This window comes from Prinia subflava, chromosome 4 (genome assembly GCF_021018805.1).
Source record: "Prinia subflava isolate CZ2003 ecotype Zambia chromosome 4, Cam_Psub_1.2, whole genome shotgun sequence".
Taxonomy (NCBI): domain Eukaryota; kingdom Metazoa; phylum Chordata; class Aves; order Passeriformes; family Cisticolidae; genus Prinia; species Prinia subflava.
In genome coordinates, this window is record NC_086250.1 from 21,767,044 (window position 1) to 21,784,686 (window position 17,643).

General features: G+C 48.2%; 1 protein-coding gene across 4 annotated transcripts in view; it reads right to left on the bottom strand.

Moving 5' to 3' along the window:
• LGALS2 (galectin 2) overlaps nucleotides 1-17,643 on the bottom strand; it is an 18,497-nt gene continuing 854 nt past the window's right edge. For 2 of the 4 annotated variants that reach the window (XM_063395851.1, XM_063395850.1), the window contains exons 2-4: nucleotides 1,719-1,801; nucleotides 1,348-1,507; nucleotides 1-199 (exon numbers count right to left, since the gene is read on the bottom strand). In XM_063395851.1, the coding sequence (XP_063251921.1) occupies nucleotides 53-199; nucleotides 1,348-1,507; nucleotides 1,719-1,801 (390 nt within the window). In that variant the 3' untranslated portion in view covers nucleotides 1-52. Of the gene's footprint in view, nucleotides 200-1,347; nucleotides 1,508-1,718; nucleotides 1,802-2,247; nucleotides 3,608-5,835; nucleotides 6,055-17,643 lie in introns of those variants that run through there. The other 2 variants (XM_063395853.1, XM_063395852.1) reach the window with 2 other exon arrangements.

The following is a 17,643-nucleotide window of genomic DNA, read 5'->3' on the forward strand; positions in this document are numbered from 1 at the left end:
AAGCAGTCTTCCACTGGCTTGGGTCTTTATTAGAGCTAGGAAGCAGTGCCCATCAGGTCAGCTTGAGGGAGATCATCTTTAAGCCTCCCATGATGCTGATGTAGTTGATCTTGCGGTAACCATGCCGGTTGGGGAAGTACACTTCATAACCATCCGGCAGTTTCACACGGAATTTGTCTGACAGCATTTCAATGAAGAACTGGGAGAAAAAAGAGAAAGAAGGGCAGGAACTGGGGGCAAGGATGGTCTTCAGAGGTCAGCATCTAGGCAAAAGGCCTGACTGTTACATAAGAGGGTCAGACCTGTCCACTACAACCTTAAGCAAGGGGGTTGAGCTGGGGGTTGAGGTGAGGATGATTCAGGAAAGGAGCATTTGATATCAAGAGTCTAAGCAGGAATACAGACTATGTCTGGGGACAGGATCTCTCCCAAGGCTGTTTCAGCTACTCAGATTGTAAACTCACAGCAGCTAAACCCAAGTATGTCTTTACATGTCTTTATAGAGCATATGGAATGTGTACTGTTCTGCTCTGAACAGGGCAAAATAAACCTCCCCCCCCCAATGCCCTCAGCAGCTCACCAGGACTCAGAAAAAGGTGCTTTGCTGATAAACATGCACAAGCAGACAGGACAAGAATGCATCACTGGTCATTGCAAACTACAGGCAATATTCCCCAAAGCCATCACCTCACTACCCCTTCCCCAAGAGCCAGTTCTGTCTGAGGAAGCAAGCTTTCTCTCCACAGCCATAGGAACTGGACTACTCCTAAATACAGCCCTGTTAATGATTTGGAACATCAGATAAGGTGAAGCAGGAACTAGGACAGCATTCCTGGCAGGGAAAGAGTAAGGACAGATTGGCAGCATGGATCCAGGAGTAATGAGGACAGAAGAGTTGAGGGAGAGGCTTTTGGACATTGCTCCAAACTCTGGGTATGCCTCTGTGTTTACATAGAAGGGAGGGAGAGAAATAAGGTACACAGCAGCAAGATCCTGCTTCTTGGAGACTCCCTTTACTTTCATACATGCCCCAGGCACACTCACCTGCTGGGCAGATGGAGAGGCCAGGAAGCACTAACAGGCCTCTTACAGACCGACAGGACGCACATAAAATTCCCAGAAACAGTACTGGAGTTTTGAACGAGGAGTGGAAATGGCAATCAGGATCAAAAACCCAGAAGATGAGGGGCCATTGTGAGGGAGCAGGAGGTATTGAGTAGGACCAGGAAAACGATAGTATGGGAATCTGCTAACAGGGGCTTCCTCTCACCGCACATTCCCCACATACCCCATACCCCCCACACACCACACATACCCCATCACCTCATGCTGGTACAGACCCCTCACCTTGACAGTGCAGCCCCTGAAGAAAGAGAGGTGGTGGTCACGGTGTTCCGTCTGCCAGGAATCGGAGCACTTGGAGTTACAGACAATGACAGACTCATTGAAGCGGGGATTGAAGTGAAATGCCAGATCTCTTGAGCTGTAGCCAAGATTGATGCTGAAGCTGTAAATGAGCATGAGGAAAGTCATATGTATGGACAGGAGAGGGTCTTGGAAGACTTGAGCTCCAACACAGATCTCTGCATGCAGTTCCTCCATCAATGTTGCAGTTGGCATAACAATGTGATATTTTGTATCTGGCAGCCTTGGAAAACCACCTTCCTCCACAGCCCACCTTCAACCCTGGCATGCCAAGGTGATTTCTTTGTACTTACCCAACAGTATCAGCAGATATTTTGCCCTTCACCTTCAGGGTGTTCCCAGGCTTCATATCCAAGTTTAAGATTTCAATATTTCCCTAGGGCAGAGAAAAATAGTCTGTGTGGCTCCTTCAGCCATTCTGCCTGGCTTGCCACTGCAACTGAGAGGGTGCTGCTTGGAGGCATCCCACCCAGGATATTGCTATCAGCTGGTGCTCCCCTCATGACCAAAACCCTCCATGCTGCAGGTCTTGCAGGAACTTCTTGTTCAGTGGGGGAAGAGTGGGTTGAGTGAAGCCCACAAGAGAGAAGAGACATCAGAGTAAGAGAAGTGAAAACAGGCTTGTCCTCAGCAGAAGGAAAAGAAAGCAGGACAGCAGAGATACAAAGAGGGTTAAAGCAGAGGGGCGCTGCCCAGGATTTGGTGAAAAGCCAATGCTGCCCAAAAATGCAAGTGGTGAGAGTGGCTAGGACTTGCCAGTCTCACTCAGCTTCGCTGATCTGAGGACCCTGGGTGACAGAGGACAGGAGAAGCAGCCCTTACAGGCATCTTCCTCAGAAGGCAGAGTAACCAGGCAGGGAGACACCAGCAGTTTATCTTAGAAATGCTTTGCACAAAGGACCTTACAACCCTAAACTTCCCTGTGGCTTACATATTAACATGATAGCTGCCTCTGCAAAGCTCCAACGGCTGCTATTAAGCCAGAAGACTTTGATCCAAGGTAAAAGCTTCCATATGTACACTTCTTACAAGGGATTCCAGGAAATAAAAGCAAGCCCCAGCCTCCTTGTTGGGCTCCCAGTGGAAGGACTATCACACACAGCCCTTAGGAATGCTACTCTAGACATGACATGGGACAAACATCTTCCCAGCTGACCAAGGAGGTGTGACCTCTGTGTTCACTTCTCTCCTGTGTGTAACAGCTCACCCAAAAGAACATCCCAGTTCCTTCCTTTTGTGGCAAGGGGCAGCTCCAAAATCCATACCAGCACACAAAAATGGTCTCCACCATCCTTCCCCACAGTGCTCCGAGGAAGGGCTTAAGAGGTCTTGGAGGAGAGGACAACCAACACATTTAGATGGCATGAGCTATGGAGTGTCCTTTGCAGGAGTGACATAATGGCATCCAAGCTCCTTCCCTTCTTGTGGCTCTAGATTCAGATGTGTGGACTGCAATACCCATATGTGGGAGCTCTCTGCAACCTCCCATCCAAGCCCCACCTAGACCCAAATCTTTTATCTTGAGGAGCCACACACCAGGCCACATCAGGTTCAATAGCCCCATCCTCCCTAAGCCTTAGATATGGCAATGTTGTCCTCACAGGGGAGTATCACCCCTGCTGTCTTCTTCCCAGGTAAGAGTTACAATGTAAGCCAGTAGACAGTGTCCCTGATTTATAAGACTCGGTAAGTCAAGTGGAAAAGGAGACCAATAGTCCCTCAGTCCCCCTCCCAAGCCCTGCAGAGAACACCTGCAGAGTGAAGTCATCCTGTTGCTGCACAGACAGCTGGGAGGCAGCTTCTACACTTCCCTAAAACATCCTGAAGAAAGAAGAAGTAAGTGCTGCTAAGCACTCCTTCCCTGGAGGTGTTTCCCACGAGCAACGGGTCATAAAGTCCAGCAGGCTTGGGAAGTTTGTTTGCTGTGGAGGATACTGAAACTGTTGGTGAAATCTCCATGCGCTGAGCCTGGAACCAGCAGGAACCATTGCTGGGTATGGTGTTTTCTGGAATTGTGTCTCTCTCCCACCACACTGCTGGTCCATGGCCCACTTGTACAAACCTTCACATCACACTGCTCCCCTGCCATCCAGGGATTATACAGAGCCCAGGGTCCCCTGTTCAAATATTGGAGCAAAATTGAATGACTGGCTAAATTGCACAGTAACTCACTTTTTATCTGGGAAGTAAGGATTTGCTGTCTGTAGGGTATCCTGGGTACTCCAGTCTTAGTAAATATACCCATGAGAAGGGAGTCTTCTACAGATTTAGGCAAAAGCAAACAAGCAGTAATTGCTTATTTTCATTAAGTATAAACATATTAAATGAAGGCATATCTTTCCAACACCATTTATAAATGCATAGTTGTTAACCTTCATTACTTGGTTAAATTTGTAAACAAAACTTACAGATACATACACAAATTTAACCCTCAAAAACATAGTACGCACAAAAGCTAGAAACCCCTGTGATGTTCAGAGTTGGAACAGGAGAATCCTCATCTCTGTGTGCAGTTTCTAACATGCAGGATACCTATAACCTGGAAAAATCATAAAATGGAATTACTCAGTCTCTGTCTAACCAGTGCACAGCAGGTTAATAGGAGGGAATTATCCATCTGATACTAATTTGATGGATTTTTCCAGAACCATTTTTCATTTCCCAAGCATAACACAGACAACTTTAATTCATCACCCTATCAATACCTGCAGCAACAGGTATTGTTAATCTAATCAAGTCTTGGTTTAGATTTGGGTTTTGCTGTGCTGGTATAAATTTGACAGACTAACCAGGGGGATTCAGGTGGCTATCCAGAGGCTGCTCCAACCCATCCCATGTAGCACCTATAATTCCCCATTTCCTGGGTGAGTTCATACCAGGTAGATATGAATCTGGTCTCCAGGTGGTTATGCCATGCTGCAGCAATATTCATGGTGCCACCCATTTGTATGTGATCTTGGGCATTAGACACAAACATTTTCAGCCTATCTGGAAGGCCATGAAGGGGAGGAGTTAATCTGGCTAGATTGACAGGAGCTACCATCAGGAATCACCTTAATTAATGTCTTTCATACATTGCTTAAATACAGGCTGCCTTTTGCACAGAGGCTGCCAGATCTGAGAATCCTGTAGTTTTTAGCAGCTTTCCTGTCTCCTGTGGGTCTATGCCCCTAGCCCAGTATGCAGCTCACACAGTCAATGAGTAGTTACAGTTACCTAGGGTAGTAGTTAGAAATACTCTATGTCACCAGAATCTTTCTGCCTCTTCCTCACTCAGCAAGATCGGATCTCTGCCCATAAGGGAAACTTGTATTCAGTTTTGTATTCTCCTGAACATCTAGAATGTTCTTCCAGCAATGTATCTTACTCTGTGGGGAACAGTTGTGTGAGTTTCTCCACCCCCCTCACCTGCAGTTTCAGTTTCAATTAAAGGCTGAACTTTTACCGCCTTAGGGGTAGGGTCAGAGTCCGCCTCTAAATCATCATCGTTGTAACAAATGTCCCCATCCCGTGTTTCAGGATTCTCACAATATACCACCCTATAGATGTGCTGGACTGAATTAGAGGATGATTCCTGTGGGATTTTATCAAGTGATTTACCTAGATTTTTCTGCATTTGTTTTTCTCATCTTTCAGCTGCAGACACTAGTTTTTCTAATTGCTCATTTTTATTTAAAATAATATCTACTGGTTTTTACAATTTCTCCTGTGTCTCTTTCTTAAAAGACAGCGCTGTTCTAAGAATCTCAGTTTCAAAGTAATAAATTTTACATCTGCAGCCCTTTTCAGGTGGCAGGAAGCTTTTGATTTCCTTTTGCACACAAGATAAACAACCTCCCAAAACTGCACAAATAACTTACCTTCTTACCTTTAATGGGCACCTTACCTTTTCCTCATCCCATTTTTCATTCAACCTGCAAACTAGTAATGTGATTAGCTATTGCCTGTATATTATCACAATTAGTTTATGCCCTATTCAACCCTGGAGGAGAGAGGCAACTACTAAATTTCTCCAGGAGAGAGTAAAACTTTAGCATTACACTAGTCAGCCTTGGTAACCATTTTTCCTTTGGTCTCCCTCAGAGGGAAACAACCTGGGCATACCAAGCAGGAGCAAGCTGTCACCCACAGAGGGATAGGAAAAGTAACAGTAGAAGTTCGGTTAATCCCCATCATCTCAAAGTTCAGAACTGTTAAAAGGCACTCTGGGTCAGAGAACGGTGATGCCAATTAAAATGTTATGATTCACTGTTGAAGTCCTCTGCCCAAATTAAGGTGCAAAGGAGACTAAATGCTAGTTCAACGATGCTGACTTTATTTTACAAAATTAATCTTATATGGAAAAGAGAAAGGAAGAGAGAAAGAGAGAGATGGAGAAGGAGAGAGATAGGGCAAGTAGAGGGTAGTCACCTCCATGGATCTAGCAGCCTCCCACTGATCCTTCTGTGCCTTGGGCTTCTTGATGGTGGGGTCTCAGCCCGTTCACTTTATTTCCTGAATAATTCCTATGCAGTCCCTTATTTGGGTAAAAAGTAGAGGTAGAAGTGACTTTCAGTTCCTCGTTAGCATGAGGCAAGGGTAGGCATGGTTCTGCCATCGTGCATACTCAGATCTTAATTCGATGATCACCAATAGTCTCTTCTAAGGGTTTTGTGAGACAACTACCTCAAAACCCAAGTGTCCTATTGGTGACCCCACTTCTTGCACTTGTACAGTAGTTCTCTTTTTATCTAGCACACTGCAATTGAACTTTGACCTGAACTGCAAAGCCAAAACCAAAACTTTGCTTCCTTCATGGGTTGTGCATAGGCACTCATGACGTTTTTTCTGCAACATGTGTCTCCTACTGTGTCCAGTTCTGGGCTTCTCAATAGTACAAGTGAGACATGGAGCTCCTGGAGCAGGTCCAGAGGAGGGCTACAGAGATGATGAAGGGACTAGACAATCTCTCTTAGGAGGGAGGGCTGGTGGAGCTGGGCCTGTTCAGCCTTGAGAAGAGACAACTGAGAAGGGACCTCACCAATGTCTATCAGTATCTGAAGGGAGGATGTCAGAAGGGTGGAGCCAGGCTCTTCTCAGTGGTGCCAAGCAGTAAGATAAGAGGCAATAGGCAGAAACTGATACACAGGAAGTTCCACCTGAACGTGAGGAAGTGCAGGTGACAGTGGAACAGACTACCCAGAGAGGTTGTGGAGTCTCCCTCACTGAAGATATTCCAGAACCATCAGTATGCAACCCTGTGCAATGTGCTCTGGGACAATCCTGCTAGAGCAGGGACGTTGGGCCAGATGACACCCTGTGGGACCTTCCAACCTGACCCATTCTGTGATTCCTTCTGAGGGATGAGTAAAACTACCCATGCAGAGAGCTGAGCACAGAGCCACAAGTACCACAGATGTGAGAATATGCAGAGAGGGACACGAGCAGGAAAGAGGCATGAGCTGCTCAGAGAGGGTCATGAGATTTTATCAAGATAACATTTACCCCCTCCTAGAATGCTCAGCAGAGGCGTTCACCCCCCTTTTATTTGCCACTGGGAACAATAGTGGGAAGCCAGGCAGCATCTCTGCCAGCACTGGTGACTTCCTTTGTCTGCAGAGCTGAGCCTCCATATGGTCAGACACCAGCCCTGTGCAGATGGTCTCCCTCATGCAGGGGTATGTGCTCCCCACATCAGAAGGGGATGAGGCTTTAGGGACCCCAGAAGAGTCAAAATTCTCCACAGCAGTTGGAGAATTTTGGAGGTGGCAATTGGGATGATGAAAGGAGGGTGACGGGGGTAGGTTGCTGACACTGCAAAGAAGAAAGCCTGGGGAAATGATAGCATGGGAATGTAAATCCCAAAGAAAGAGGAAATCCGGCTAAAAAGCATCTGCAAAAGAGGTGGAGGATCCGTGCAGTAAGGAAAACATAAACAATAGCTGTGGAAGCTGGCAGCCAGTGGTGCAAAGGATCCAGGAACCCTTCACTCCCCAGAGAGTGGCCACATGTGACCCAAAGGGCAGGGTGAGCTTCCAACAGGGAACAGGCAGGCCTAGAATTTTGCATGGAGAAAACAAAATAACCCCAAACATATTTTAAGGAGGGAAGAGAATAATGCAAGCATGTTGGCTTTCAGCCAGAAGGATGGAATGACAGATCCTATGCAGAGTGCTTTCACCCCATAAAATGCAGCAGCTTTATTTGCAGAGGTATGGTAGATTTTGGAGTCAACAATCTTTCCCAGCCTTCTTGCTAGTCCTGAGGTGATCTCAGGACCCTTGGGGTGCCTCCAGAGAGCAGCACCTGATGTACCATAGCCTAGAGCTGCCACCTCTGCAACGGGGCACCCACACAGCTGTTAAAAACAGACTGAATGCCACCCTCCCAGCAGGCTGCCAAGATTCTCAGCAGCATCACTGCTGGCAGCAGTATTTATTTTGTTTTCTTACTGGGCAGGAGATAAGCCAGCTAGGTGTGAAGCCCTGAGGAAAACCACAGACTTCCCCATTTCCCAGCCAAGGTAGACTCAGTGGTTAGAGGATTCTTGGGGCTTTTTGTGGCAGAGACAGCCCCCAGAATCCACACCAGTATGCCAAAATCATCCCCACCATCCCTCTCAACAGTATTCTGAGGAAAGGCTGCAAGGGGCTCAGAGGACAAGGTAGCCAACACATTCTCTCTAGACAATGTGAGCTAAGAACAGTCCCCTGCAGGGCTGACACAGGTCACCACTAGAGATAATGCTCAATCCAGAAGGCATGAGGAAGATAGAGGAAGGCAAGGCAGCCATTCTAGGTGCATGGATGCATGTGCCACTGTCTCTACATCAACCCAAGCTCTGCAAGAAAAGGGGAGAGATTCCTTTAGCACCCTCAGTGAAGGCTTGGTGCTAACTAGGCACCAAAGAAGTGGCACTGGAGAATGACATTGCAACATGGATAAGGTGCCTGTCCCATATTGCACTCCAGGCACCAAGGGAGCCTGTGCTTTGGACCAGACATCAGTGTCTGCTCAAGGCAAAGGAAGCTGGAGAGACTAACCACGCATTCTTTCTCGGAGTAGCAGCTGCTTACTCTGCTATTATTTCCTACTGCTTCATATAATTTGTACTCCACAGCAAGCTATTGTCCCTTTCCACTGGCTATTTATTTCCTTGAATAGCCTCTGGGGAAAGATTTCAGTGCGGGAGTAAAGAAAAAGGAAAAACTCCACACAATAAATCTCAAGCAGTGACCTGATTTAAACTGTGTGCTATGACCTCATCTGGGCCCTGGTTGCAGTTCCTCATGGCAGTTGTGATTAAGCTCCGCTTCTGCTTTGATTTCCTCCCCTCATTGAACCTAGCGGGGAATGACCCCTGCCTTAGAGGGCTGTGGGGTGGATTTTCAGAGGCCAGAGATCAGGATACGACTGAGAAGCTTCCACCATCTCCTAATGGAGATGCTCAGTCCTCCACTTGCCAGTACAAAAATTCCTGAATAGGACTGGCTTCAGCTTTAATCAAGAGGTGTTGGTTGGCCTCTCAACAGAGAGTGCTGCAACCTACACTCAACGGATCCCTGAGCTCTGAAAGCCAGCCAACTTCCTAACAGAGGAGGACCGAAAGAACAAAGTGTACTTACGTCAGCCAAACATTGAGGTAAGCAAGAAACTGGGTAAGCAGGTCTGTGGATCTGGAGGGTGTGTACAGGAGATGCAGGAGAAGCCAAACCAAGGATGAGCACAAGGAAAAAATGCCCAGGAGCACTAAGCTCCTGCCTAAGATGTTACCCAGAGTGGGATGGCTCCTCTAGAGAAAGCACTGGTCTCCACATTCAGATAAAGTAAAATTGGAAGGAACAAAGGACTAGAGGTTAATCTCCTGTCACCTCTCCTGCCTCAGCTCCCTCACAGTGCACCATCCAGAGCACCTGTGGAAAGTACAGAAGTAGCATCCATGATCTAAACCAGAGGGCAAGATATTAGAGGCCATCATCATCCCAAGAGTTTGATGTAAATAGTAGTTAGTTTATCACGGGATGCAAATGGGGAGGGCAAGATGGAGGAATGTGGGTGTGGCCCTGTCTTCCTTCTTTCTTGTCCTTGTCCTCCATCTTCTGCTGGAGGGCTACAAGGGATTGGTTTAGGATAGAAGTGACATGTCTAGTATAGGTAGTAGGTATTGGCAATCAACTGTAAGTAAGAAATATGTTGTGGACGATGGTTGGGTCAGAGAAAGGGTACAAAAGGTCCAGTCCTCCCAACCTGGGGGGAGTCACCGTGTGCTCTTGCCGCAGCAAGGACCTTTGTTGGGCACAGAAAAAACGTATAGATAAGGAACAATAAACAACCTTGAGAAACCTGAGACGGCGAACTCTGACTCTTTCTTCTGCTTCTGGCACAGGCATTCAAGGAAAAAAGACTCTAAACCAATATATCTTAGGAATGCCAACCGGAGAGGTGTAGAAGGGAGGTCAGAGGACTGATGACATGCCACCCAGTTCCATTTCCAGACTTCATTTCTCCAATTCTTTCATTCATAGGTGTATGCCAGGAATGTGGGTTGTGGGAAAGACTTTCAAAAACATGCTTAGAAATACAAAATTCACTTGTGATAAAAGTTTCCCTACTGGAAAAGAGAAGATGAATAGAAAGCTCACAGCTTCACTCTCTCTGTGGAACTTTTGGGATCACCCAACTTTACCTGCATCTTCTAGATGAGATAATATTAGTTTAATAGCAAAAGGATCTTCCAAAGAGCCCTGCACAAAGGATCAGCTTCATGAGGTCTTATGGTCCACTTGCGACTTCCACCACTTCCACTTACACATATACAACAGTTTTATCTTACCATTGAGCAAGGAAGATGGCAGCTCCCTCACATGAGGAAATTGAGGCACAGACACCCAAGTTCACATCCAAAATCAACTCCTCCTGTTTGTATTCTCATCTTAAAGTTTCCATGGTCACAAAATCAAATCAAACCACTTCGCAAACCTGTGCAAAGAGCTAAAAGGAAGCTGTGCTCCTCTAGCTGATACAGCTGGAGTATCAAAGGTGCTGATCTCTCATCACACCATCTACTATCAGCAGGAGGTACTGAGGCATTCAGTGCCTCTGGAAAAAAATCAGCCCTTGGGTGGGTCCAATTAATTCTGAAAACCAGAGGCATTCAAAGAACAGAAGCCTTCCTGCAGTGGAAGCCAGGGGACTTCCAAGATGCCCCAAACCCAATTTTGCTGACTTCAAGGGGACCATTTCCCACAACAGAGACAGCATGAGACCAGCTGGCTTGAAATAGAGTAAGCAAAAAAGAAATGCAGCATTGCACCATTATACAAAAGGTCCTTGGGGATCTCTCCACAGAGCAGCCGTCCTGGATTCAACCCCACAGCACCACAAGGGCAAGAAGTGAGAGGAACTGCCAAGTCTCCATCCTGCACAGGGACAACGAGGCTGTAGGACTCGCTTTCAGTGTGTTTCTCATGGCTTCCAGCGCTGAGCCTAGGCAGGTTGGACAACTCTGAGGACTTGCAGGAATCTTTCAGACAAGCATAATCCATCTCAGTCACACGCACGCACAAGGCACAATGCCAAGGGTGGCTCATCCACTGGAAAAAAAAAAAAAAGACAGAAAGAAATGCTAAGGGAGAAATAGCAATTTTTGAAAAGCCACAAGAATTAACAGCTCACAGGCTGGGAAGAAGGGGAGGAAAAAGGAAAGACTGTTCTCCCATGCTCACGTCACTAAAGCAAAGTATCCTTCATCTCCACTGGCAAGCAGCAAGCCACCTTACCACACATCAGCTTTGAGAGCATCTGAAAGAGCAACCCACCCTGGATCTAAGGTCATGACTGAGGTCTGCAGAGGAAGGATCTGTCAAGTCAAAACTATCTGTTGCTGCAAAATCAGCTTGAACAAATTCCCTTTGATGGCACTGCAAAATGAAACAGTAAAAACCAAACCAGATGAACATGGGAAAGAAAAGCTGCCAAAAAAAAGGGAGTCCAAATCCCCAAATGACTGACTCAGTGCAGGAAATAGGCATCTAAAGAGGGAACTGCAGGCATCTGAAGGAGATCTAAGAAAAGATCAGGCTCACACAAATGACTCTCTGTATTCCTCTTCTTCCACTTTACAAAGGGAAGGACACCAGAAGTACCTGAACCCATGGACCTTCAGAGCGAGACACAGTGAAAGAGCTGGGCCACAGCAATGCCCTGAGATATTTCATCTCCACAAAATACTCCAGAGAGCAGGGCAGTGACTGCTTTGCACTGATGGGATACCTAGTCTCCCTTTCCAGCACTGGGCACTAAGGGACACCCTGTCCCATAAAGGTATCCTGTCCCTTCTCTGGACTGCACCCATGAGCCTCTACTCCTGTTTCTGACCCATGTAGCCAGTAGTAGATAAGCCTTCACTTGAGCACAATGGATGTTTATTTCACATTCCCAGCAGTCATGCCAAGCTCTTTGTTCTCTCTGGCTCTCTTTCCCTTCCTTCCAGTTTGTGCCTTTTCCTGCTGTCTTTTTTTTCCTCACCACTGGCAACACACAGGGGCCAGAACCTGGCTGTGTCTTTCTAGCTGCCTCCAAGTTTCTTTGTGCTGCTCCCTCCTGGTGAGCACCCAGCAGCAAAACAAACACCAGGCTTTAATTGCAGTCAGATTCCTGGATGGGAGGATGCTTGCTCCAGAGAGGAAAAAAGAGTATTTGAAATTAAATGCCTTCAGTGCAGACTCACCCCAGACTAATATTACCATGTCACAGGCTGAATAGCCTCAAACATGTTGCCAACAAACAGACTCAGACTTCCCAAGCTAGGACATCTGATAAGCACCATGTGAGGACAACAGGTGGCTGCAACTGCCAGGCAAGTTCCCATCTGCAGGCAGATGGGAAGCTTATCTCTTCTGTCAAGATGGGACACACATCTATGTCTGCTGCACGACAGCAGGGAAAAGCTAGTGGAGACCTGCTTTGTGGTCCTGAACATGCATGTAGCACTGCTTACAACATCACCCCTGAGGAACATCTCTATTATTCACTCGGCCTCGTGAGGAAAGGGGTGGGAATCTTTCCTGAACAGCTCTGTCAGAGACAGCTTCCCTGAGAGCCAGCTCAGGATGACCTGAAGAGTGCCTTGTGCTAGCTCTGAACACCAACAGGAGAAGCACAGCAGTCAAAGGGAAGAAGTCTCATAGCCTACTCTTGAACCATGATGTGATAGCTTTTAACCCTATCAAATCCCAGCAAACACCTCCTCCTGAAATTCAGTCAGAGCACTGCTGCTGGGAACCAAGCTACTCTAGATGCAAAGCTGCTCTGTTCAAGGAGCAGCCTCTGTGGAAGAGGAACAGCCTCTGCTAGGACCATCTCCCCCCCCCTCCAAGATGAGGGAGCTTGGGCTGCACATCAGGGACGGCAAAAGTGCAACATGGTTGCAGCAAGATCCAGAATGTGGACATTGCCTTTGAAAAGTCTGCAGAGCTGAGGGGAACAGTGAGCTCCTTGAACACAGCCCCTCCAAGTGGAGACAAGGCAGAGGCTGGTCAAATGCACCTGCTCCTTCTTCTGGCTGGGGCACACATCTGTCAGCAGCACAATAAATGGGGGGACACATGAGCTCTGCCCCTGTTATGCTCCCTGACTGAGTTCCCAAATCTGATGTATCTTGGGGTGGCAGGGAAAATAGGACACAGGTGTGCGTGCATGGGAAGTTCTTGCAGAATTATGGGCTCCATGGGCTCCTTATTCTGCTGGCCTCTGCTGGCAGGAAAGCCAGAGGGGCAAATTCAACGTCCTTGTGTGCCCAGGCCTGTCTGATCCCTGCATCCAGGAGCAGGCCCCCACACTGACCTCTTTTGCTTGGGCAACATTTTCTCCTAGTATCTCACCCACCCCACATGACAGAAGGCCAAATGCAGCCAATGATGCATAGCATGGAGTATTGGACACTGAGTCACAACCCACAGTTCAGCCATACCCAGCAGAGCATTTCCCAGTTTCAGTCTGGCACACACACTCCCATCCCACACACTCACCCACGACCTGTTGCATGATATTCCCCAGTCTTGAACAAGTGAAACGCTAGAAAATTAGGGGATAAATATACAGGCTGCAGGTGGCTGTACTTCAAAAACCTGCCTGCTGAAGGACCTGGGCTTACAAGGTGTAGCTGTTCCACCCTTGGCCCCTAAAGCCAAGGAGCAGAACACAGCTTCCATCTGTGGGGTTAAAGTCATGGCAACAAGGCTCTGTTGGGAACAGTCGCCAGCCCACCCGCTCCCCCAGCCATGCCTGGCTGCTGTGGCACTGCTCAAAACCGAGGCAGGGGGATTGCTAACAACTGCACGGCATGAGCCATCATCCTGAGGCAATGCTCGGGCCCAGCCCTGCTCCTGTTGCACTTACTAAGACAGATGAAGGCAGAGGGACTAGAAAGGAGCCCATGAAAAGCCAGATCCACCCTTGGGAAATCTGCATATGCAGACTCAGCTTCTCCCTCTCCTCCCATTGGGTCACAGTTTTCTTTATAATCCTAGCTCCAGGTCCACAGTGCCCCAGCACTGGGATCGCTCTGCCCTGGTGCTCCTCACCATCACCAGCAGCGAGACAGAAGCTGGCTGTAGTGCCAAGTGGCAGAGACTGAGCAGCCAGGCTTGGAAGGAGGAAGGAAGGCCGGATTGCCTCCTCCTGCTGTTTCACAGCCCAGACTTAAGCCAGCACTGGAGTTTCCTAGGGAACCTGAGGCAGCTGCAGCCAAAACAGGATTGCTGGCAATGGGGGATTTTCAAGCCTGGGCCAAAACCCATCTATTCAAGCTCATCATGCCACACTTGAGCCAGTTGCACAGCTGAGTACACGTGCATTTGGCAGGGGGGCACTCTGGAGTGGGAATGCCTCCTCTCTGAGCCGTGTTGGAAAAGAGAGGCTGCACACAACTGCATCTCTGAGCTCCCTGGGCAGCCACTCCATTAAACATCCCCAGCAAATGCTTTACTAAGCCACACTTTGCTGTTGCCGCAATGCGGGGATCTGTTCATCATCCAGGCGTGGGGATTTGCTGCAGCTGGGCTCCCCAGTTTGCTTCAGGATGCCTAGCTTCATGTTGCCGATTTCTGCTCAGATCACGCTTGGATGCCTGTGACAAATGCCTTTGCAATAGGGTTTTTCTCCTTCTCCCTCCTGCTGTTTTTTAGAGCCAAACTGAATCTCAGCAAACAAAGTCCAGGGTCTTGAATTTTTTTCATTCAATACCTGTGCTCTCAAATCATACCCCTTCCATCTGCCAGCTGCAACACTGCAAGCAAGGGGTAAAGCAAGAATGGGTGAATCTGTTCACGTTTTCCAGTGCCTCTGCCGGCTCCCAAGTGCACAGTATTGGTCGTGGATCTGTTCCAGTCTGGAACTGATCTCATCAGTAATGCTGTGAATGACTCCATCGAGGCTCCCCCTTGCGGGCTCAGAGCCCTCAGTGCTCACTTCAACCCCATAAATTCAAGCAGCGTTGTAACCTAGCAGGTCTTCCTCTCCTTGTTCAGCTTCCAGCTACAAAACCTACCAGCCCCAAGCTACAGCGACAAAAAGGGCTCCCATCTCATCAGTTTTATTTTATCTTTGCCTGCTGCAGATACAGATTCTCAGCAGCAAGAGCATTCCCATATCTCAGAACACCCCCCAAATGGCCTGGACTTTGTTGGAAAGAAGCTATCAGCATCAGCAAAGCCATTTGAGCCTTCCCCAGGGTGTAAGGAGACACCTTCATTCCCCACACTGTCCAGAAGGGCACTGCTGCCTGCTCAGTCAAGGGATCAAGACACCCCTTGAGCTGGGAAGCAAGGCTTGAACACAAGGAAACAGGGAGCTGCACAGCTCACCTCTAACTCTAGTATTTGCTTCTGACTTGTCTCACTGAGCCAGCTGCTCTAATGACAGAACCAATGTGGTAAGGAAAATTGGTATACAGAGGTCAAGGCAATTCCCCAAAGGACAAAAATGAAATTATACCCCCATGCTAACAACCAGAGAAACTGAGGCAGTGAGCATGGCTAAGTATTTCCCTGAGTCTTGCTTCAAGACATGCTTAATTGCAGAGATCTAGCCAGCAAGTTTTCTGATCCCTTATCCAGCATCCTGTTTCCTCATTCTGCTCCTGTAGCTGCAGAAGGATGCCTTTGATCACCTTCTTCTAAGACCTGAACGGGAAACTGCTGAAAGAAATGGAAGGGAGCAATCCTGGTGGATGATTGCATACAATAAAGTGCTGCATATGAAAGGGAAGGAGACATTTCCTATTAGATTAAAGGAGCTCAAACCTGCTCTCCCTGTAGAGAAGTATGCAACTCTATATACTTGCCTCTCTAACTGCAACCCTCTGATGGGAAAGGTGCTTAAAAGTATTGCAAAAGGAAGGAGATTAGCCAAGGTAAGGGAATGGCAGGGCTGCAAATCCAGAGGCTTGCGTAAAGAGGTGCATGGTCCCAGGTGATATCAGGAGAGGTGCTGCCAGCTTGTTCCAAGAGAAAGTAGCGGAGTGAAAACCGAGCCAACCCCCCAGGAACTGGCTGCCTGGAATCAGACAGAGCAGGGGGAAAACAAAACCAAAAACAAACAACAACAACAAAAAGAGACCACAGTACCAAGCTTCAGGAAAGGTCTCTGGCAGAACACCTTGCCAAAGAAAGTGGAATGTGATGGGGAAAGGGAAGCTCACGTCCTGGGCCACAGCTGACGACCCAGGAGGAAGCACACACAAGCAAATCTGAAAAACATCGAAGGGTTCACATAAACACACACGGCAGAGAAACCAAACACATTTGAGAGAGGGTGACAGGGTGGTTCTGGCCAGCAGAAGACGACCTCGTGGGTGCAAAACCCCTCTCCCAGGCGGATTGTCCACTCCTGTGAGGCCTTTCCTTCCCGATGGACAGGGTCTTGGCCTGTTAGGGATTCACCTCCAGTGCGCAAGCAGCAGGAGTGTTCGCTGAGCCCGGGCTGCTCAGGCAGGCACTCCCCTGCCTGCTGGTGCCCTCTGCGGGCCTGACAACTACGGACTGCACCCCGTGCCAAACCTGGGACTGCACCCCTGTGCCAAACGTGGGACTGCACCCCGTGCCAAACCTGGCAGTGCACTCCGTGCCAAACCTGGGACCCGCATCCCTCTGCGAACACAAGGCCCATACTGTGACCCCACGAGCTGTGCTCATCCAGGCCTCTGCCTTGCACGCCATCACTTTCCTCCACAACTGGCTACAAGCTAATTATAGCTCCAGTACTTTCCCTCTGGAGCAGTGTTAGTTAGAATTTGGAGTGCCTCACTCCGTCCAAACCTATCTTAAAATTCCAAAAATAAATCGAGGAGAGAAGGTTTGTTCCTCACATGTCATTTAGCCGCTCTTACAGGGAGCAAAGATTCAGATTTCAAACTCTTTTTCCATTGGCCGCACTTTGGGTGCTTGTTATATGGAAAACAGATGTACCAAAGGGGAAAGAGACTCCTAAATCTGTGAGAAATAAAAGCAAGGTCGCCGCTGACAGGCCTGTTGTTATGCACGAGTTCACTCGCCATTGTTTGCAACCAGCCGAAAAGTGGTGCAGTCTTCCATTCATCCTGGATTTGCTAACCACTGGGTGTTGCCGAAGAACGGAAAGCAAACAAGTTTGAGACTCAGACAGACCGAAACCTGACCAAAAGGAGGCTTTGTGAGCAACACCTCTCATTCTGAGGCATCGCTGTGGGGGCATGAAGCAATGCGTGCCTTCTATGCAGATCGTACATGACCTGGAGGGCTCCTAGAGATGACTTCAGGATTCTGAGAAAAATCAAAGGAATAGTGACAGGCAGGGCTGACTCATAAGATTAAAATAACCTGTGTAAAACGTGCCTGAACACAGCAAAGGGAAGGATATTGCAATTTTCTATGAAAGGCACTTTGAAAGGGCTTTGTGATGCAAGGCAGTCACAGTTAAAAAAAGAACTACATTCAGGCGCCAAAAAGTGCTTCTAATGACCAAAAAGCCCTTACTAAAACAATGGCTATCCATCAGGAAAAGCCATTAGGTGTGACAACAGGGCAGATCGTCAGGCATGGGATTAGCGCTGTAAATGAGTAACCCAGCACGGGAGCGCTGGGCTCAGACGCCTGTCTCCACACCAGAGCGCAGAACGGGCTGCATTGTGCTCTTGTCGCCGAGGCTCCGGCCAGCCTCAGGCCCAAACCCCGCCGCTGACACCCTCGCCGGGCACCCCTC